General features: G+C 43.1%; 1 protein-coding gene across 5 annotated transcripts; it reads right to left on the bottom strand.

Annotated features, from left to right (window-relative positions):
• Positions 1-3,054: 3,054 nt before the first annotated feature.
• On the bottom strand, positions 3,055-22,495 carry SEH1L (SEH1 like nucleoporin). Of its 5 annotated transcripts, none has more exons than XM_064481678.1 (9): positions 22,262-22,495; positions 19,982-20,032; positions 17,422-17,568; positions 15,086-15,297; positions 10,110-10,208; positions 8,768-8,908; positions 7,890-8,047; positions 6,485-6,635; positions 3,055-3,877 (listed from the first exon to the last, which is right to left on the bottom strand). In XM_064481678.1, the coding sequence occupies exons 1-9, from the start codon at positions 22,370-22,372 to the stop codon at positions 3,682-3,684; spliced, it is 1,266 nt and encodes a 421-aa protein (XP_064337748.1). In that variant the 5' UTR covers positions 22,373-22,495; the 3' UTR covers positions 3,055-3,681. The 5 variants fall into 5 exon arrangements, with proteins under 5 accessions (XP_064337748.1, XP_064337746.1, XP_064337745.1 ...); XM_064481676.1 differs by lacking the exon at positions 3,055-3,877 and adding an exon at positions 4,972-5,911 and having other exon boundaries at positions 7,890-8,050; XM_064481675.1 differs by lacking the exon at positions 3,055-3,877 and adding an exon at positions 4,972-5,454 and having other exon boundaries at positions 7,890-8,050; positions 22,262-22,494.
• Between the last annotated feature and the right edge of the window lie 577 nt (positions 22,496-23,072).

Below are 23,072 nucleotides of genomic sequence, written 5' to 3'. Positions count from 1 at the left end.
CCGCGGCGTCCACCGGGTCCGGCCGTACAGCGCGCCGCTCAGGTTTACGTCGGTTCACGGCACAGGCCGAGAGGCGGGGACTCCGAGCCGACTTAGGGTTGGACGGCGCGAAAGGACGAGCCCGCTGATTGGGCGAGGGCGGGCGTCCCGGATTTGAAGCGGGAAGCCGCGCTCCGCCCGGCAGCGCGGCGCCCAGAGCCTCACCCACTTGAGGGCGCCACGCCTCCCAAACTCGGGGGCCCGAGGGCACCGGCCTCGCCTGGCGCACGGAGCACTGTCGGGGGGACGAGTCACCCGACACACCCCGAGGTCGGGGCTGCCAGCTCTCTGTCCTACGGCAGCAGACGCTGACCCGTGTGCTCTGCAGTTAGGCCGTCACTCAGCGGGGCCGCGCCGCGGAGAGGGTTGGGGGATGAGCCCCGTCCCTAACTGCCTTCCTGCGTTTCCCGTCCTCCTTGGGCCGCGAATCCCATTCCAGCACCTGCTCAGCACAAGGCCCTAACCACTACTGTACTTAAACCACGCCTTCCGCTTTCCTTTGTCACAAAATTTCTTCCGTACAGCCTCAGCGGGGTAAACAGTTCGCCTTTCCCGAAGTTAACTCCTTAACTTCACTCGTTCAACAGTTACTTAATGTTTAAGACGGATGGCACACTGGGCGGAGAGGACAAGAAAAACAACGTTGACTTTAACGTCCCTACCTCCTAATTTTAGCCTGGTGGGGAAAGAAGTCTATTTACCACTTAACTTTCTATCTCCTTTAAAACCCTGCTCAGCTATCATCACTGAACACTCTATTCACTGATTTCTTTCTGCCTTTGGAAATGCTGCATCTCTCCATTAAAGAAAAAAAAAAAAACACCAAAAAAACAAAAACAGAACCAAAACCAAAAACTCACCGGTCTTGATTCCGTTTAATCACACAAAGCCCATGCTGCCTCTCTCTCCTACCTTTATCGCTCCCTCACAACCTGCAGCCACTCCATGCTTCGGCTGGGTCCTGAGCACTACTTTCACACTCGTTTCAATTTATTGGGACTGGCTTCCTGTCAAACTCGGTGATCTCTCTGCAGTGCTCTTGACCTCTTTTCTTGAAACCTTCCAGCCTCGGCATCTAACTAGCCCTATTCTACCTCTGTCCACACTTAATGAACAAAGACTGGGTAGGGAAAATCTCAAGACTTTCTGAATCTTGAAAAATAAACCAAATAATTAGCTTTAGAGTGAAAGGACACTATTCGAGTGTAATGACCTTCTCTCTCTACACCATGGCCACACACTGGAGTTGAACTTTTGCAATGTGTCCATATGTTCCTGTCATTCACCCTGTATCCCTTGTACCCAACTCACTGTCCTTCCTTCATAAAAATCACGTGACCCAAGCTCTCCCCACGCCTGGCAGTGTGACAGGAGTCTATAAGGCAAGGTACCTGCAGAAAAGAGCCAGACTGATGCCAGACTGCCTGAATCCCAGTGCTGACTTCCACTTCCTAGCTGTGCAGCCTCAGGCAGACAGCTTTACCCTGTCAGTCTCTTCCTCTGGAAAACGGGGATAACCCAAGCACTGTGTTGTGAGGGTTAAGTCGGTTACCTGCCAGAAGGTTAGAAGAGCATGGGCACGAGGAAGTGCTCAACAATGTTCGCTGCTCTCTAACCTTGCCAACCGGAAAGGAGAACAGAACTGCCAGTGCACTCCGAATCTCCAACTCCAAGAAGAGCCTGCAGAAGCCCCACGGTCCAGGGAGTTACAAGTGATGCTCATCCGGTTAGAAGGCACATATCTCCCACAGCTGCCCTTTACCAGATGCTTTAAGTGGAAACACCTCGACCACTCAATACCTTCTGCAGTGTGACCACAAGGTAAGATTCCAGATTAACCTCACACTAGCTCCCCAGTGAACCTTATTCTTTCATCAGACTAACACTGACAGCCTCTTGCCTGAACACACCCGTCCTCGTCTACATCTGGACCATCACCCCAGAACTCCTACCCTCCACTGTTTTCACTACTCCAAATTCCACACCCCTTCTAAATGCCACCAGTTCAAATAAATCACTTTAATGCGTACTGTACAGTTCAACCTCTATTATGAAGCAGAATCCTCATTACCCTTTGTAAATTCTGTACATGCCTCCTCCCACTAGAATAAATGTGTGCAGACTACCTATTTTTTTACATATCCCAAAGTGTTCAGCACAGTATCTTGCACACAGAAGATGCCCAATATTCACTAACTTGGAGTAAGAGTCTGTCTCAGTTCATTACCTCATCTTACCCCTAGGTACCTCTATAATGACTGAAATCTCAAAATATGAGAATTCTTAACTCTGAGCTGGATCCAGACTTAATGTTCTACCTCTTGCTTTGAAACTAGACAGATACACAAGTCCAAAACAAATCTTTAACAGAAGGAAGATCTTTAAGAATTATTTGGAAAGGACTTTTTTCTTACTTTGGAATGTTAAAATGCTAACTTTACATACAAAACATATTAATTATTAGATACAAAACTCAGATGTTCCTTGAATTAAAATTAATACAATATATCTTATAAATTCTATTCTTTGCATGTGAAGAAGCTCCAGAGGTATGACACTATTCATAGGAGTGTCTTTGAAAATTAGATTCTAAGTTATAATATACATTTATAACAACTATATTGTTTGTGTGTGATTAGCTGATAGACAAATATGAAATGTTGTTCAAATTACATCTTTCTCTAGCCCTGAGGGAAGTTAAATCCAGGACAGCTCCTAAGAAAACTGAACCAAGAGCCAAAAATATTACTAGTCCCATAGTTTTAATCATTTTATTGTAATTATTGTCAAGTATATTCTGATTTCAAATTGCAAAGTTATCATTTTAGAAAACAATCTAATGTGCATCAGATTGAAAGTCGACATTTGTTACCTGTCTGCCTTCTAAATAAATGCCATGCTCATCCCTTAATTTTTGACTAGGTTTTTTTTAAGCAACATGACATTTTAAGGAGCTATAAGCTTTACCAACTGTCAAATAGAATACATTCTGATTTTTATAAGGCAACAGATTCATATGTTTAAAAATATATTTTATTAAATAATCTACCTGGAGAATAATTACAAAAGCTTGTTTATACAGTAATTCCAAGTAGTGAAAGGTAGTTTCCTTCAAAAGAAAGTTAAAAAAAAAAAAAAAAAGAAAAAGACCAAACAGTCCGTATTATGCTTTGCTGCTTTATACACAGGAATGATTTATTTTACAAACTATTCATTTGCAACATTAGCCTGTAAAATTAAAAAAATTTTTTCTTAATATGTCTCAAAGGCAAAGTGAACTTTATGATAAGGTTTCACATTAACCAGTGTGACAAACCATAAGAAACTTAACACCAGAACAGTTCAAAATAAAATGTACAGAACAGGCACTCTGAAGTCAGCACTGTGTGTAACTTTCACAGCTAATGTTGTGTGCACACGTCTCATTTCATCAAAGGTTATCAACCAACCAAGCAAAGATTCCTTTGATGCAGAAGCACAAGCACATTTAGGTTCCAAACACCATGTTCTGGTTGTAATACATGCAAGACAAACCCTAAGTTAGAAAAATCTTCTGAAAGAAAATGAAGAAAAACGAAAAGCCAGGAATGAAAGCATTTACAAGCACTTGAATAAGGCCTTTAAGTGTTAAATCAGTGTTTTTTAAACCCCTTCATTCTCAGGTAAGGGATTAAGAGGCCGAGAGAGAGACCTTCTGCGAGGGTGAGGATACTGGAGGTTGGCAGTGTCAGCATCGCAAGAGTGCTCTACCAGAGGAGGAGGAGGAGGAGGAAGGAGCTGGGCATAACTGGACCATCTCGATCCAGCCCGTGGGGAATCCAGAGGGGGAAAGAAATACCTGAAACAATGAAGACAGGAACAAAACACCAAAACAAAACAACAGGGAAAAAAGAAAAGAAAAAACAGAAGAAAAAGAGAAAAGTAGTAAATACAAAGAGAACCAAAGAGGAAAAAACACATGCTAGAAAAAAAACCTTTAGTATATTCATGCCAAAACTAACAGAACATAACAGCAAAATCAAGACCCTTACTCAAATCAGGCTTGCTTAAGCAAGTATAGAAACTTGAAAAAAGAAATATAATCTGTTAAACTTAAAATGTTAAAAAAAAATATCAGTATGAATGTTACAAAAGAAGACATTAATTTTATAATTTAAACTGTTATCTCTCAGAAACATATCTGACACTCTTCTGTAATTTGCAAACCAAATAAGCTTTCCCCTTAAGCAATGCATCATCTGTAGCCTCAGCACGCGTTTCTCAGTGCGCACCAGACACCGAGAACCAACTCAGGCGCACCTGCACATGGTACGGCCAGCCACTGCAAGTTACTCGCAAAGAAACACACTCTCTGAATATACTTAGCTGTTTTTCTGCAAAAACCTTAGAATACAAAATTTTGATAAGTAAAAGGTCTCAAAAAATATTTACTATTGTTACTCTTCTGCCATTTTATAACTTACCCTTAACACTTAAGCATTTTCACAACGATTTATAGCTCTGACATCAGATGATGCAAACTAAGCACCAACAAAATTAAGAAAACCCTGGGACACAGAATGTGGAGGTTAATGTGCACACACAATTTTAGCAGAATTTGAACGGATTCTTGTAGTGTGTTTCCAAATTTTGACTTGAAGGAAAAATCAAGCCATAAAAATATACAAGCACATATTAGAAACATTTCTCTCTAGCGAATGTGAATTGAAAACTTACAAAGGTGCTTTCACTTTACTACCAAACTACCAGGAGCTATACCAAATGTTTAGTTTGGCTACAAACTGTACAGTCAAGTTACTTTTCATTCCACTACTACTTCTCTCACTCCTTCACTAATATTTTTGAAATATTACAAATAACAGAGTTGTACTGAATAATATCATGTATAAACCAATTCTACAAAAGGTGAACAAATTAGCACTCAAAACAATCTTTATGAAAAATATTTATTCAATCTTCAAATTATAGAAATTCATTTTAGCTTGTTTTAGACAATAAAAGACAGAAGCCTGAATATATTTTTCAGGTGGAATAAAGTGGTATCTTCCCTCCTCCCAACGACTAATAAAGATAGTAGTAACATCCTTTCATTTTAAAACCCACGTTAGTTTCAGAAACATTTCAAAAAATTGTTTTGGTGACAGTGTCTCAACAAAAAGCCTCTCCGTTTATAATTTGAAAATTTCAAGTAGTGTCAATAAACGGGCTAGTCAAAAAAAAAAAAAAAAAGATGTACACTGTATTTTTAAAGGCCTTTTGGATTGCGTTTAGTAGGAAGCAGGCTGCTGGTGTATCTTGGGAGAGGTCAAACGGCGCTGGGGAAGGGGGAAAGGAGCTCGCGTCCCATTCCTGTGTGCATGCAACAAGCAGCAAAACAGCAAGTTACTCCAGTTAGCTGGGACTCAGCTGTGCTTTCTGTTAAAGGACATAATACAAACGGAGAAGGGAAAATGCATCACACATCTAACACACACGGTTACTGGCACAATAAGAACACAGACCAAAACCTCAACGCTCTTTACAAAAGAAAATATGCGGTACAGGCAGCAACCAAAAACCAGATTAAAAAAAAAATTAACACTGGTCTCCTTTGCTTCACAAAACAGTCTTTATGATCTGGTGTCTTCTGTGGCAGCCTGAAACTGTCGTCAGGCAAACGCTTAAACGTCAAAATCAAAACGCAGGACCTCTTTATGAGCATACAACCATGTAAAAGCAGCTGAGGAGCTGTTAGACACAATTCTCTCCTCTTATTTAAGATGACCACAGCACAGTCTGTTAAGGCTATGTTTTGAGGCTTCCTGAATAGTGTTCCGAAGTATTCACAGAGGCATATTAGAATAATTTTATCTTACAAATTCACATTTGAAATCTGAATATAAAAACAAAAGGATGATTCTTCAGATGACGTCAAATGTTCCCTATGGAGAATCTAAAAATATGCTCAGAATTCTAAAAGTCAAGAACTGAGAATTACCATTTCCTCTCATAATCTCCATGAAAGTTTTAAACATACATAAAAAACATTTAAGTCACTCTCTTCTACAAAGCCTTAACGAGCGCATTTTATTTAAAGTCCCAGTTTAACCTGACTACCAGCACCAGCAACACTAATGCTCATCTGGGACCAAAATCCTCAGTATTACCCACGTTCTCCCTTCATCTCGCTACTCAGAAGCAAAGTAAAATCTTAGTTACACACATTTCTGATAGACAGCTAAATTCCAGAATATAATTTAGTTTGTTTAATGGCCTCAGAATCTCCCTGTAAACATTACGACCAAGCAAGCTAAATACAGAGCTACCAAACTGCTTTTTTTCTGGTGTCATAATTAAATGTGAATTCCTTCATTCAATCGCAAAATCCAGGAAATAACACACCTTTACTAAGGTTACCAAATGATTTTAAAAAGACAATTTCTAGTTTTCTCATTGAACAGCCTACCTGCCAGCAGAAGATCCATTTAATGAATTTTGAAGATTTGGGACATTGGACCCTAGGGGAGGATTTGAGCTTCCCTGCTGAGAACTCCCACTGACCGGGCTCCCGTTACCTTTGAGGATCCCAGTACACTTCCAATTGTCCATGTAATTAGCTGAAAGGAAAACAGTCAAGCACGTTAACATGGCGAACACCTACGCTCCAGGGCACAAATCTGTGTTCTGCACTCAAACCACAATTAAAGAGGTAAGAGAGACTTGCGGGCTACACGTCTCTCAGAATAAATGGTGAAGACACTTTAAACATAAAACACATGTCTCAACTTTAACAGTTGTTCTTCCAAGTTTTAAAAGAATTATTAATTTTAAAAACGAAGCTCCTTACAAGATAATTAACAGGCACATCTCTAAGCTACCATATTATTCCATTTAAGTTAGTATCAAATTCTATGTCTTCACTATAATGAGTTCCAATTACCCTATGTGGGTAATGCAGTCACCTTCTTGGTTAAGAAAGTTTAAGTCCTGAGGGTACCTAAGGTCCTAATGGATGCAGGTAACAGAACCTCTGGCATGGTTTATCCAACTTGGCCTAATTGTCTGGATGCAAAACTGGTCACTGCAGACACTGAGGCCAGGAGACCCAGGTCAGGGAGCCTGAGCGGGACTGTCTTGACTGAAGGCCGGGGGCGGGGCGGGGCAGCAAAGGGGAAAGGGAGGTCTGGGCTGTTCTACCACAGCCTAAAGCTGGCTGACCACGGGAGACTCAGCCAAACTGCCTTTTGGGAAACTAACTCCTCAGGGTCCACTTAACTCTGGATCCTAAATACGGGCTGGGGATGTCACCAACTAGAGTGGGGCCCAGACCACGGGCACCTCTGCCCAGTGGATAAGCATCCGAGGAAAAGTGCAGACCACGCTACCGCTCCCAGTCAGGGTCAACCGTCGAGACTATATGCACTCCCCATTTGGCATTTGTGAGGAACTTTGAGAATCAGTGGCCTCAGGACTCTTCAACTTTGGGGAGCTGTAGAGAAGTGGGGACAAACGCTGGATTTTCTCCTGTTAAGGGCTGCTGGGCTAAAGCAACTGCTCGATCAAGCAGGAGATGCCTGTAGTCCAAGTCCTGCAGGTCACACACAGCACACGGCATCTACCGGAGACCCTGTACATTCTGTTACAACTAGTGCTTACTTCATTCCATATGGAAACTTAATTCATTTAGGCAGTAACTTCCATGAACCAATCAACTGATAAAGATTCAAAACTATACATTAATGTACGACATTAGTTTAAAAGTAACTGTAGAAAGATGGGACTTTTTTTCAAAATATTTCAGAGTTTACATTTCTAGGTGGAAATTCTAAAAGTAGCAACTTAAAGCAACAAGCCCTTCACTGAAATCGTACCTTTCCACAGTCTCACACAGCCGTCGTCTCCTGAGGACGCCAGCACTGTTCCTGTTATATTCCAACTCACTCGCCAGACCTGAGAATTATGATTATCAAACTGAGCCACTATATGGATTTCAAATTTTGTCGGCCCACCGGAGGATGTAAGTTCTTTCCTGCTAATAAAAAAATTTTCCTGAGGAATTCCATTAACATTTATACACACACACACAAACGGTTCAAAAAAAAAAAAAAAACCGTCTCACATACACCCCTTATCCATATGCATATGACAGCCCACCCACCCCTCCCCTCAGCTTACTGTGAGCTGGGCCCTGCCATGTGCATCTGACTCCCCAGTACCTGGCATGACCCCACCACATAAGAGATGCTTGGAGACTAAGATGATTTTATTTCCCAAGGATGACGAATAAATAAAGATGAGCAATAAAACAGATGATGATTAATTTTTAAAAGAAAGCAGTAGGAAGGAGGAGGAAGAGGGGGAAATAAAGAAGGAAAAAGGGAAAGAAAAAGAAGTGAAACTCACAATTCCAAATTCAAGGCCAGATGGGTTATTGACAAAAACGTGTCAGTGCTCATTTAATTCTCCCCAAGAAGACTGCCACCTCTCCTTCCCTCAAACATTTATAGAGAACCAATTTTATTCAGGGGAGCCATTCATTGTTAGTATCTGCCTAAATAAAACACAAGTAAGAACACACGAATCTCCTCTCTTCACTCAATTCCCCGTCCCAAGTCACGTATCAATAGATAAAACGCTCATGAAAGAATCCAGTCTTCAGACCAGAGTTGCCGCTACACTCTCCTTTCACAAATGAAAATAATCAAGAGTTAAGAGAACTTTCAAATTAGTCATTGTTTCAAAGACTCACCTCACAGGCTTTAATGTAAAAATCCTCACGTCTTTGGTTGCTATGGCGAGAATGTGGAAAGACCTTCCCAAGTTAGGAGCAAATGCAATGTCATGCACAGGGTCTGTGACTGTCATAAGGGTTTCAGCTTTTGCATATTTCCTAGTGAAAAAAAACAATTTACAATAAAATTTTCAGAAATGAACAAATTTTAAATCCACATGTGTAGGTATCTCAATGTTTTCCATCTTGCTCACAATGAAGTAGTGTTTACCTCTGCAGTGTGTATTATTATGTCCAAGGCCTAAGCCCAGGAACTGTGAACGTGACCTAATTTGGAAAAGGGACCTTTGCAGATATAATTAAGAAAGAGAGGGAAACAGAGACACTAGAGGAGAAGCTCTGTGAAGACAGGCAGCCCGGGGCTCCGGGAGCCTCCAGAAGCTGGAAGAGATGACATTGACACCTTCATTCGGGCTTCTGGCCTCCAGAACCTTGAGAATACACATCTGCTTTAAGACACCAGTTTGGAGTAACTTGTTACGGAGGGCCCAGGAAACTACCATAACCTCCCAGATCTCTTCCTTTAATCTTTTTAAGTTTAGCTTAAAACAGATTAACAAAAACTTAATTAAAATGAGGTCTTGATTTATTAGCCATTAGTATCTTTTCTAAGAGAAGGGTAAGTGGATTTCCTAGGGTTTGGGTGTAAAGAGAAGTTAAGCTGAGCTCTTTAAGTGGTGATGCGGGAAGCTACCAGTCTACTTCCACGCCCGGAAGAGCTGAAACCGCCATTGGGTCCTGTTACCCCCAACTTACGTCTTTCAGTGGCTTCGCGTTACCCTTAAGATAAAAACTCAGCACTGAGCATCAGGTCTCACGGATTTTCCAGCACACTCCTCCTGCCTGTTTTGCTCCACCACAGTGAGAACACACTGGCTCTCCTGTCCATCGACCCTGCTACCGGCAGTTCCCTCCTAGAACGTGCGCCCTAAGTCTGGCTAACTCCCACTCACTCTCCAAGTCTTCTGTTGTTGCTCTACTACCCCCTCCCTCACAGGTCTTCTTTCGAATGAACCTCCCTGACCTCCTCCGCTAAGCGCAATCTCTTAACACCCTAACTCCCCCAGTTTATAAAATCCATCACCGTTTTCCACTTTCGTGTCTTCCCTGCATGACGGTACACACTGGGAGATCAATCACCTATTCCTCCACATCACAATTTTGTATTAACAGAGCCATGCACAGAACTTGGGATATCACTGGAAACCAATAAATATACGATGAATAATGTGCAATTGAGTTAATGAATAAATAACATTTTTAAAATTGAATGCAACAACTAACCCAAAGCAGCACCAACCTGGTGTTCTCATTATACTCAAAGATCTGAGCCTTGGCCATTGCGTTGGGGCTGCTGTCATCACTTCCAACCGCTATCATGGGGGGGTGAGCACGAGAGCTGGAAGCAAAGACAAGACACATCTTCCGTAAGCTCACAGTTACCAGAGAATTCAGCAGTTATGCGCCAGGCAGCCCTGCACCCCCAGCCTGCATGTCACTGCTATGACCAGACCCCTGCCCTACATGGGGCCGCACACCTCAAGGGCGTCCTTGAGAGTGCCTGGCACGGGACTGAGCACACCGTCCTCCTGCTTTGTTTGCACCTTTTCCTATGGCCGAGAAAGACAGCAGCTCTTTTCCCAAAAGAAAAGGTTTCAAGCATTCGATAGATTAAAAAAAAAAAAAAAAGACACCGCAAGAGGTCTTAAAATTTTTCTTCCTAAAAGATCTGGTCATTAACTATAGAATGAAAAGTAACCTTATGGTGAGCAAATTCATGGCAAAAATATTTTTAAGTGCTTTGTGCAAAAAGAACCCAAAAGGAGAAGGAAAGGTAGAAAACAGCACCCTCAGGAAGATGTGCTCCCCAAGCCACTCGCCTGTAGACCCATCTGTGCTCAGCTTCACTGTCTAAAAGGCACGAGACAAGCAACAAGAGAAGGAACTCTAGCGAAGTGGGCTCAAGGCTGAATCGCTCTTTTCATTCCTACGTCTCGTTACCTAGATACTGATTCCCTTGCCTCCCACCTCTACGAACTGACACCTTTGTTTAACCTTTAATCTTGATACCGCGATCTGCCAATCTCATAAAGCTGAAAACAAAATGGGGTAAATGTGTTAAAAAAAAGTTTAGGTCTTTACTACTAAAGCTTTTTCACTAAAGCTTCTGATAATGAGATCCAATCACCTAATATAAGAAAAATACCAAGTAAACTGCAAACTACTGCAGTAATAAAATCACAGGGTGTTTATTGTAATTCTTGGGCATTCAAAGGGATGTGAATTCTGTATCTCACAAAATTTTTTTCAATGTTTTACAAACACAATTTTTTACAATATTAAATATTTGAACAAGGACAAGTACATTTATAGTAATACATTCTGAAGTACTGAAAATATAATCATTTTTAAAATATTTTTTAAATTATGGGGGCAGGGTATAGCTCACTGTTAGTGCATGCTTAGCATGCAAGAGGTCCTGGGTTCATTCCCCAGTACCTCCAAGAGACAGAGAGATAAATAAATTAAAACCTAATTACCTCCCCCCACAAAATAAAATTTTAAAAATTTATAAAATATCCAGAACAAACTAAATTGAGGCTTACCTCATTTGTATATCCAGAAATACCATGTTCACATTTAAACCATTTTCCAAATACGACGTACAACTAAACAGTGAGCAGCACCATCCAAGTCTGTGATGGATGCAGTGGGCTGACCACCTGCATCTCCCTCCCCACGCTCTGCGGGGAGGGTGAGAACAGCACCACAGCAGTGCTGGAAATCAGAATGTGCCGTCAGAAACCAACAAGTCCGGAGGAATTCCACCAAGACAGAAAGCAGATCAGACAGAGCAAATGCTAAGGGAACAGAGCTCACGCCACTATCCGTGAGGAGGAAATTCTAGAAGCTCCAACAGCTAAGCAATCAACAAGTCCATAATGAATGAACCAATCAGCAGTAATGAGCCACGGGGCAACCTTAAGTGGATCATTTAAAGAACTGTCATCAGAAGACAGTAGCTCTTCACGGCTGGCAGCTGACTCTGCTCTAGGCTAAGAAGGTCTATGGAAGGACTCCAGTGTAAGGGATCAGAACTTCAAAGAGGAGAGATGAGGGCCTGCAATAAAGCAGTCCTCCACAACTGGCCGGAGAGGGACGAGAAAGAACAAAACACACCAAGGTGCTTACCCCCAAGTCAGGCCCTCCTGATTCTGGCAATCTGGGGGTACCCACCGCTGCCAGCTCCCTTTTGTTAGCCCTACAAGGAAATCCTGCCACCCGACTCAGGCTACTCAGTCAAAACTCAGCCAACCCCCCAGGGAAGAGAGTGAGCTGTAAAGAAAACAGAGCATCTAACTGGAGAAACATGCCCACTGCAGTTTCCTCTGCTGGCCATCAGAGTCTCTAGTTCATAACCCAAGTTCACAAGCAAAGACTAACACATACTTAAGGAAAACAAGGAGCATGAAAGAGAAGATCAAGGAGTACAAACAGACCTCTGAAAAAGCAGGTAACAGCCGACAATCCTCATCAGGTGCAGAACGTGTGTTTGTAAACTGACCTACTTGCTAAAATTTACTTGCAAACCCAAAATCCCAATATTTCGGGCTTTCGTGCTCATTCATGGACATGCCTGGAGCAGCAAGTCTGCAGAAAGGCGGGTGGCCTGCCACACTCCCTGCTGCAGTCGACAGAGGCCAGGCTCTGCCTTCGTGTTTCAGGTGCACATTGAAGACAAGAGTCTGCTGCGCACTCTGTTTACCACCATGTTTTCTGCATTTTTCTGCTTTGTGTCGGTGACTTCGCTGTTTAAAACGTCCCCCAAACGAGATACAAACTACTATGTACAGAACAGATAAACAACAGTCCTGCTGCCCAGCACAGGGAACTACCGTCAACGGCTTATAATGAGAAATGTAATGAGAAAGAATATGACAAAAATTCACTAAGTCACTATGCTGTACACCAGAAACCAACCCAACCCTGCAAATCAACTATACCTCGATAAAAAGAAAACATTTTTTTTAAATGGCCCCCATCTGGAGAACAAGTTGGAGATTTGGAAGACAGAGTAGTAAATCTCCAAACAATGTTAAGGAAATAGAGACAGTATATTCAGGAATAATTAAAGATGTGTTCCAGAAAGACAGAACTGGAAACAGAAGGGCAAATTATTCAAAGAATCCTAAGATATCCCCAATTTGAGACAAGAACCTTCATTTTAAAATGGACCCACTAAGCGTCAAACAGGATGAGTCAAAAAAGACCAATCCCTAATAGTACATCTCTGGATTTACTTCAAAATAATCCAGTTTTTGTTTGTTTTTTTTTTTTTTTGAAGGTGGAGGCACATACAGATGGGACAGAAGTAGCTCTGAGTTATCATAGGTGGGTGATGGATAAGTGAGGGTCTGTCTGCTGCACTTTTAGTGTATCTGAAATTTTCCTTAGTAGAAAAACGTTTAAAAAAAAAATACCTGGAAACATCCTGGTTAAATTTTAGAATCTTACTACCTCAAACCATACAAAGGAATTTCAGGAGGTTTGACCTAAGTGTGAAAGGCAAAACCAAAAACCTTTCAGAATACACTTGACAACATCAAGGCAGAAGACAATTTCTCAAATAAAACAGAAAAAGCACTATAACAATAAAAGAAAGACTGCTAAGTAAGGCAATATTAGAATTCACAACTTTCTGTAGACTATCAAAAGTCATCAAAGTGTCAAAATGAATTCAAAAAGTCTGCCATCCATCCCCCATGGGAAAAAAGTTACTTTAAGAGGTGTGTGCCAAAAGTGAAAATAGAAGACCTCAAGACAAGCATAACCAGAAGCAGCGGCCTCAGGGAAGAGACGAGGTCCAGCAGGAGGCGATTTTCGCAGGACAGACGACACGTGCACAGGCGTGAACATGCACATGCTCTAACCTTATAAATCTGGCTGCGACTGAATTTTTATTTTCTCTTTTATGCTTAAAACATCTTGATCTTTGTCTTCTGTGTTTCAATGAGTAATGTATCAGGACAGAAACTGTGATGTTAGTTCTTGTGGAAGGAAACAATAACCCTGTCTTTCTCAGAGAGGTGCCTCCTGACCACCTCTGGGATGTGCAGGGCTGCCCCAGATTGTCACCTAATTTTTAGAATCAATTTGTAGTCAAAAGACAAAATACTTACATGTGTATTAAAGTTTACAGAATGTAAATATTGTAAATCCTGCCAGTATACAAGCAATGTAACAAAATACTAGAAAATGGTAGGGTAAACATGAGGTAGAAGCAAAAAAAGCTAATTTCCTCTTTTTTAAAAGAGAAGTGAATCAATATATAGTCCAAAAATTGGTACATCACTAAGTAGAGAAATGCACATTTGAAATTAAGATAACTATCAATATAACCTACTATCAACATTTCCAAAAATAAAGTATGTCCTCATACCTGGACAAGTGGAATTTTTGTAAATATGCTAAAGTCATCTTCCATACAGCAAGTATAAATACCACTTAAAGATAACAGCAAGAACCAGAGGTATAAGCAAATCATTTAAAAATATAATAATGACTACCAGAATTAACTCTACACACAGAACTATTAACAGCATTTGTTTTTAAGAACTAAGGGAACTTTCACCTTCCATTTTGTACTCTGCTAGACTATCTGAATCTTTTATTAGGTGATTCATTACTCTTTTAATTTTTAAAAATAGTTTAATAAAAATCAGCGATGGTACAGCCTGAGAGTCACACTCAACCCAGCAGCTGAAGAACCAGGCACCCTAACACACAGAATGCCCACAGCGAGTCTGCCAGTGAAGAAGGCAGTTCACCGAAGGCCCACGGTGGGTCTACACGTGCCTCTGGGTCTGGTGCTGCCTGTTGTGACAGCACACGTCTGCTGTCTGCATCCACCTGTATGCAGACAAACCGCACATGTGTCTGTCTGCGCCCTCCTGTGTGCGCACAAACGCACACATCTGTGTGTCTGCGCCCTCCTGTGTGAGCGCAAACGCATCCAGTATTGACTTGTGTGTGGATGGGAAAAGTCCAGAAGGTGCAACCAGATTATTGATGATGGTTGGCTTCTTCTGTGGAGCAGAAGCCATGACAGGGTAGAGAAGGGAGAATTTCTATTCTACATACATACATTTAAAAAAATAATGAACGAGACTACTGCAGAAAAGCATTTTCAAAAAAATACACTGCCAAATGTTTAATGTAATAATTACTCATTTGTTTTCCCAGGCTTGCATCACCAGGCTTGCTGTGCACGCCTACCTTGAAGGGTTCCAAGAAATACAACTGCAGCTCAGCTTGCAAGAGATCTCGTGCTGCAGGGACCACTGGCTGAGGTTCATGACATCTGGCGCCTCGTACACCCTCACAATACCATCCGCTGAGCAGGTCGCTAACATGAGGCCCATGTGCTTAGGCGCGAATTTCACATCGGTAACAGACGTTCTACTGTCCACTAGAGTTGTCCTCTTCACCTGAAAAAAATTAACAATGTAAGTTATGTTTAAAAAAAAAAGGATGGCACAGTGGGAAGAACACAGGCTCTGAAATCACACAGAACTCCTCGGCCGTCTACTTGGTACGTAACCTTGAGTAAGACAGTCAAAACCTGCATGGGCTTCAATTTCCTCCAAAGCACCTGGCACACATACATATACATACACCACATATGTAGCTGGCAATCAGTAACAAATCAGTGACCTTAATTACTCACTCTCTTTAAGGCAGAAAAAAGAAGGCCTTAGAAAGTCTAGCTTTATTAAGTTATGTGAGCACTCTCTTTTTAAGCAGGTGGGTCAGTAGATTAGAAAATGTTAGAATTTTTATATGGGTAGCTTTGACTTTCCTGCAAGCAGCAGTGGGAAAGAATTAAGCTTCCTCAACAGCAAAGGGCATGCAACTCCTTCCACTCCTGCCCACATGTAGCAGAAACCAGGAGAATGGTACGCAGCTGGCATTTTGAAAATTGCAAAATCCCAACATAGTATGTACAATCTATTTTCTGGCACCTAGGTGAGATGACTTTTGATTGAAAAAGTCAGTAAAATTTATAAATCAACAGTGTACTGTCTACAGTTATTAAAATACATCGTAAGGTGTCTCAATATTAAAAGTTTCACATAAACTTCAGAGATAGCTTTTTTGCAAACTTTAGTCTACAAACACCACTGAATAATCAGTGTCAACACGTTGAAATGTGAGATGTATAAATGACAGTAGATTTAACTAAATACAAATAACTAGATTCAAATAAAAATCCTTTATACATCACCACTCCTAAACCCAGCCTACAGCACGCTAACTGACCCATCACACACTGACTGCTAAAACAATCCCTTGTCGTTTGTAAACCTCCCTACTCCCCTGCCCTTAGGCAGCTGTTGGCCTGAGGATGGGCCTAGGGCAAAGACCACAAGACCAACCCTCCCTTCATTACAAAATTTGTAAAGCAGTGTGAACAGCTTACAAAGTTACAGTAACTAAAACAGTGCATGTAGGAAGAGACACATACACCAACAGAGTAGAGCAGAGTCCAGAAATAAACCCTTCACATATGGTCAACTGATTTTCGACAAGGACCCCAAGACCATTCAATGGGGAAAGGACAGTCTTTTCAATAGAAGGTGCTAGGAAAACTGGACACTGACATGCAAAAGAATGAAGCTGGACCCTTACCTACACCATGTACAGAAATTAACTGCGTAGGAATCAAAGACCTAGACATAAGAACTAGAACTACAATACTCCTGTAAGGAAACTTTGGGGAAAGTCTCCATGATGTTGGATTTGGCAACGATTCCTTGAATATGACACAAAAACACAGGATACAAAAATAAATTGGACTTTGTGAAGATTTTGTGCACCAAAGGGGACTATTAAGAGAATGAAAAGGCAACCCACAGGACAGAAGAAAATACTTGGAGATCATCTACTCTGACAAAAGATTACTAACCAGGGTATACACAGGGGACCCCTACAACCCAGCAACAAGAAATGGGCCAAGGACTTGAACAGACATTTCCCTAAAGCAGCAAGAGGGTCCTGGTAACAATTTCAATGCCGGTGGGCAGCAGGTAGGGGCATTCCCCACACCAAGAAACAATTCTTGGACACCAGCAAGGTGCCCAAGGAGAATTCAACTCAATTTTGACACTACACCCGGAGATGGCGTCAGACTCCACAAGTTCGGAGTTCAATCCCGCGGGACCAGCCTTCTTCAGACACCAGTCACAAGCGCAGGTGGTTACCTGGGCCTCTGGCCAACTGGCTGTAACTCAGGAACAGCCGGACAGAAGAGACACAGGGGGCAAGGTACCGGGAAAGGCACAGAGCATCCACGCCCTCTCCAGGCACCATGCGCCCCACATCCCCAAGTGTTCAGCGACCCAGAAGCCCTCCGAACCCCAACCTTGAGGGCTTTTACAGAGAACTCATTACACAGCCATCAACAGTGGTAACTAACTGGTGGTTACGTCGATCTCCACCCCTCCCTCCCCGGAGGTCAGCGGGGCTGGGGCTGAGGAGCTGAAGGTTCTGGGAGAGACGGATGCTCCTTGGGTGTTGGTGCTGCGCCCCCTCCACAGTGACAGATGTCTCACCCAGTGGCTCTGTCCCCGCAGTTTGTCATTCGACTCTCCTACTATTTCTTCCCATACGGCAGCTGTCCGGTCAAAAGAACAGGAGGCCAAAACCTGTCCAAATTCAGGATGGGCCCATGTCACACGCCACACAGATCCACTATGTGTCTGAGGAATTAAAAAAATAAATAAGCAAGAATGAAAAACAATGAGTTTATTCATATTTCACACATACAAGATTTCACTTGAAGAGACAGAACACAGGTATTTTACTTCAACAAGAGGAGAAAGCTATTTACTTTGACATTTAAAAAGCTAAATTCTACAACTTTTAACCTTTGGAAGATATTCCATATTTAGGATTATTGCAGCCCTTCTGGAGTCAAGTTTTTCTAACATTTTACTAATAACGAAAACCTCAGCCTGATAAAGTTGACCTCTTCAGTGCTAGCTGCCAGTTACTTCGGAGTTTAGCCTAACGAAGCTTTTAAACAGAGATTCTATCTCTCCACAATTTTTTTTACTTGCGAATTCTCTCTACAGGAAACGTACACCTAATAAAATAAAAAAGATTTACCAAAATGATATGCTTCAAAAGCCTGATTTTTGTATAGAAACAGCAGCAACAAAATACTTAAAAATGATTCTGACGTCTGGCTAGACAACGAGTACTCTAGGAAGACGCAATGCATGAACAAATACAGAAGTCCAAATCCTTGTATTCTGCGGAAATAATTTAAAGCTCATAGCATCATCTTTATGTGCAAAAAAAAACCATGAAGTTATGTCAAATCACTACTAGTCAACTATTTATGTTGACAAAACAAAAAAGGCAGAAAGGTCTTACAGCATCTCACATCAACAGAATTTAATTTGTGCATTCCAATAAAAATACCGTATGACAATATCAGTCCACCAGTTACGTTTACAAAAGCTGCTTCCCACTTCTGTATATCCAACCTTTACACTCAATCTCAGAACACTGTCATAATCCAGTCATTTCTAGTGGCAACAATGTTATCATCCAAAGGTAAACTCCGTATCCTTATGCTTTTATCCTTCCTTTCGTCCAGGCTTTTTGGTTTCACCTTTCTTATTGATGCAGGTTATTAAGTGAAAACGCACTAGGGCAGTGAGATTTTGGTAAATGTCAGATTCCCGGTAAGGCACAATCTAACTAAAGAATGAGGGGTGCACAGACGTGTTCATCACAATAAAAAGGAAACAACTTAAATATCCATCAGCTGAGCACAACAGGGTGTACTGTTGTTACGTTTATGTTTTATTGCTGTATCTATGTTTAAAAATATAACAAAGTACTTAAGAAATACGTTGTTAAACTAAAAAAGAAATACAGCTCTTCTTTTGGAGTGATAAAAGTAAGTTCTGGAACTAGAGAGAGGTGGTAACTGTATTCATTTAAATCATGAATTTAATCAATGCCACTGGATTGTTTACTTTGAAATGATTAATTTTATGCTACATTATTCTTATCTCAATTAAAAAAGGGGTAGACAGGGCAAAAGATTTGATGAGACACTTCACCAAGAAGCCATGTGAATGGCAAATAAGCGCATGAATACACTGTCAGCACCATTAGTCACCACGAGCACACAAATCAAAACCCAGTGACACCCCTTCACACCCTCTGAGATGGCCATAATCAGGGACAGATAATATCAGAGTAGCGGAGGGTGTAGAGAAACTAGAGCCCCCACACACTTCTGACGGGAATATCAAATGGTACAGGCACTTCTTTAGAAAGTTAAAACACACACAGCCCAGCGATTCAACTCCTAGTGTCTAGGAGACATGAAAACATGTATCCCCACAAAGACTTGTATGGCACGTTCTCAACAACATTCTTCATAATCGCCAGAAATAAAAACATTCAAATGTCTATCAAACAGTGAACAAATAAATAAAATGTGGCTTTATCTATGTAAGGGAATAGACTCAGCATTACAAGGGATCGAACTACTGACACATGCCACAACACGGACAAACCTCGAAAACATGCTAAGAGAAATAAGCAGAAACAGAACCACACATCGAAGAACTGCACTCACAGAAAACATTCAAAAAGGGTAAAGAGACAGAGGACAGCTCAGTGGTGGCCTGGGGCTTGAGAGGGGAATAGGGATTGACCCCAAACAGGCAAAAGGGAAATTTCAGGGTTAATGGAAGTCTTCTAAAACTAGACAGTGGTTATGACTGCACAACAGTGTAAGTTTACTAAAACTCACTGAACTGTACATTTAAAACCGATGACTCTCAAGATATGTAAAAATCTATCTGAGTAAAGCTATTAAAGAAAGGAAGGGGGAAAACCATGCAGAGCACCACAACTATTAAAAGTATGTAAAGAAAAAAGTAAGAAATACTGAAACGCTAAAAATAATTATGTCAGATGCTATGGAATTTTAACTTTACCTGTTCTCAAATTTCCTGAAGTGCACTTGTTACTTGAACAGTGATTGACAATGTAAGGAAAAGAAGTGTGTTACAATGCTCTCCAAGGTGAACAGCGAGTCACTGATGTTACCCAGTAGTAAGCATTAGTGTAAAAACAGACACTAACCTTCCAGCTCGCCGTGCAGTGCCAGTCCCCACTTTCACTTTTATCCCAGACCTGTAAGAAAACACAGACATTTTATACAAAGAATGCCTACAAATTAATATGAAAAATGTCAAGACTGAATCAGCACCAGGTCAAAGTAAATGAACATAAATTCACAAAAGAATACAAACCAGTAAGTAAACATCCATTCATCTTATCAAGTATTTACTGAGAACCTTGACTACGTCAGGCCCTGTGCTAAGCACTGAGGGTCAGAGTCTTCGCTCTAACAGGTAACAGCGACGATTACAGGTACAGCCCAGTCTCATTGTCGTAGTAGTCCTGTCTTGTAATGTCGCTGTGAACACTGAATTAGCCTGAAGTAGCGAATAACGAGCCACTCCTCTCAGGGGAAGTAGGAGATGAGATTCGTAGGAGCCTCTGGTCACAACGTATTTGTCAAAGAATCAACATATAACCTTGTATATAAAAAAAACCTTATTTCTTATACATTATTGATCCATTAACACTGAAATCTCGGCCCACAACACTTAACTCATGTCTAAAAGAAGCTTCCTTCACATACATTTTCTCCGCAGGGCACATCACGGCCCCCTGCAGCAGGAACACTTCAGCACTGCATATGGGGACCACGTGGACAGGTGAAATCACCAACAAAAAGAAGCAACTGTGAAGAATGTGGCAGGACGCAGACAATGACAAGGATACTCGTTCACCAGATGAGAGCCAGAATTATCAGGCAGTGTCACCTGCTTGCCCTCAGCTGGGAACACACTGCCGCCGCCAAGTCCAATTCTTTGCCACTCTGCTCATGTCAGCAAGTAACACGAGTACCGATTCTGGTTACAGGTAAGTTTTAGAAAACAGGAAAATTCACAAACATAGAATCTGCATATAATAGGCATCAATCATGTATGTAACAAACAAAAGCAAAATACTGAACTTTACCACCAACAAAAAAGACAGATTATGAAACAAGATGATATTTTAACCTGTTTTAAAAAAAAACATAACAATAAACAATATGGTGGCTCCTCAAAACAGTTAAAACAGAAGTACAACTGCCATGTGATCCAGCAATTCCACTTCTGGGTATACACCCAAGAGTTGAAAATGGGGTCTCAAAGAGACACCTGTTCATCCACATTCACAGTATTATTCACAACTAAAATGCAAAAGAAACCGAAGTCCACTGACAGATGAGAGATAAGCAAAATATGGTATTTACAATACGTACAGTGGAACATTTAGCCTTTTAAAATCTTATTTTAATATTTTCCTTTTTCAGGATGGAAATTCTGACATATGCTTCAACATGTAGGAACTTCAAAACATTGTACTAAGTGAAACAAGTCAGTTACAAGAAAACAAATCCTGTATGACTCCGCTTCCACGAGTTCCTAGCAGAGTCAAACTCAGAGGCAGAAAGTAGAAGTTTATGGGCCGGGGGCCGCAGGGAATGGTGAGTTCTTGTTTAATGGGGTCAGTGAAAAATGGAAAATTCCTGGAGACGGACGGTGGTGATGGATTCACAAAAACATGAATGTACTTAATACCGCTAAACTGTACGCCTAAAAATGGTTAAGACGGCAATTTTATCTTACGTGTACCTTAGTACAGCTTAAAAATTGAAAGGAGAAAGTGCTGCGCTAGCGCCCGACATGGACAGCAACGCTCCCATCAGTACTCTGCACCGGCGGCTGTAGAACCGTGCGCTTCGCCAATTACTCTCAAGAGCTTTATTTTAAATACTCACTAATTTCTCTACTAGAATGAGCCGGAGGAAATCTCGCAGAAATTGTAAACATTATTTTAAATGCCGATTTCCACCGTGAGCCTCTCGGTCAGACGACGCCCGGAGCTGGAGGCGCTGCCTCAGCACTGGGCGCCAGCGGACGCCGAGCCGCGCTGGCCCGCAGGCAGAGGCGGCCGGGAGCGGCCCCGGGGCCGGGATGGCGGCGGGGCGGAGCGAAGCGTGGCGGGGGCGCCCGGCTTCCCCACGGCCGGCGCCCGGCCCGACCGCCGCGGAGCCCACCCTCATCGCCCCGGGCCAGGCCGCGCGCCCGGCGTGCCCCGCGGCCGGAGTGCGCGCCGCCGTGACGCACGCACGCCCCGCGCACACGCGGCCCGCGCGGCGGTGATCCCACAATCCCGCGGAGGAGGGAGGGCGGCTGGGCCCCCGCCGGCCGGGTCCCCAGGCCTCGTGCGGGCGGCGCGCCTCCACCTCCGCAGAAGTCCGCTTCCCGCGCGCGCCCGCCCTTCTTGCTCGGCCCCGCGAACCTTGACGCTCTGGTCGCTGGAGCAGGTGGCCATCCGCCGCCCGTGGAAGTCGAAAGACACATCGTGGATGAGATCCTTGTGGTCCGCCGCGATGCTGCGCGCCACAAACATGGCTGCGCCAGGCCCCTCCTGCCTCCGAGAGGGCGGCACAGCGGCGCGTGGACCGCAGCCCACCGGGACCGGCGCCGGGGCGCGCCCGCCGGTACTTCCCGCGTGCTGCCCGCGCGCCCCCGGCTGCGCCGCACGGTGAGGCCCCGCCTCCGCCCGTCATACCCCGCGCGGGCGCGGCCCCGCCCCGCCCCGCCCCGCCCCGCCCCTAGGCCGGGCTGCGCCGCGAGGTGGGCCCACTGCGCCTGCGCGGCCCCACGGCGGCGGCGGCCGGGCTCTCCGCCCGGTGCTGGGCTGTGTGCGGTGAGGGAGGTTAAAGCGCTCCCGGTGGAGGTGCAGAAATCGGGGGAAAGGCGAAGATTAAGAATGCCGTCCGCCGGCCTCGGCCCTGCGGCAGTCTGCTCCGCGTTTGGGCGTGTGGACGTGCGGACTCGGCTCGTGTCCGGGTGCGGCGCGGGTGGTCCCAGCCGACCCGCAGGGAGCCGGGGAAGAACGCCCTGCCGGAGTCTCCTCACTTGCCTTTTCTGATTTTGTCGGTACCTTAGGAGGCGCACCCCGAAATCCGTGCGCTGCAGGTGTGACAACGAAGACCTGCTGTAACTGCTCGAAGGCCAAAGACACCCATTCAAAAAGAAAGCACTGTCTACGAGAGTCCAGCCGATTTATAAGAGCTCCAATCCTTAAAAAAAAAAATTATTTAAAT

Source organism: Camelus dromedarius, chromosome 32 (genome assembly GCF_036321535.1).
Source record: "Camelus dromedarius isolate mCamDro1 chromosome 32, mCamDro1.pat, whole genome shotgun sequence".
Taxonomy (NCBI): Eukaryota; Metazoa; Chordata; class Mammalia; order Artiodactyla; family Camelidae; genus Camelus; species Camelus dromedarius.
Note: the sequence above shows the minus strand (reverse complement) of the source record. Positions and strands in the feature narration are given on the sequence as shown.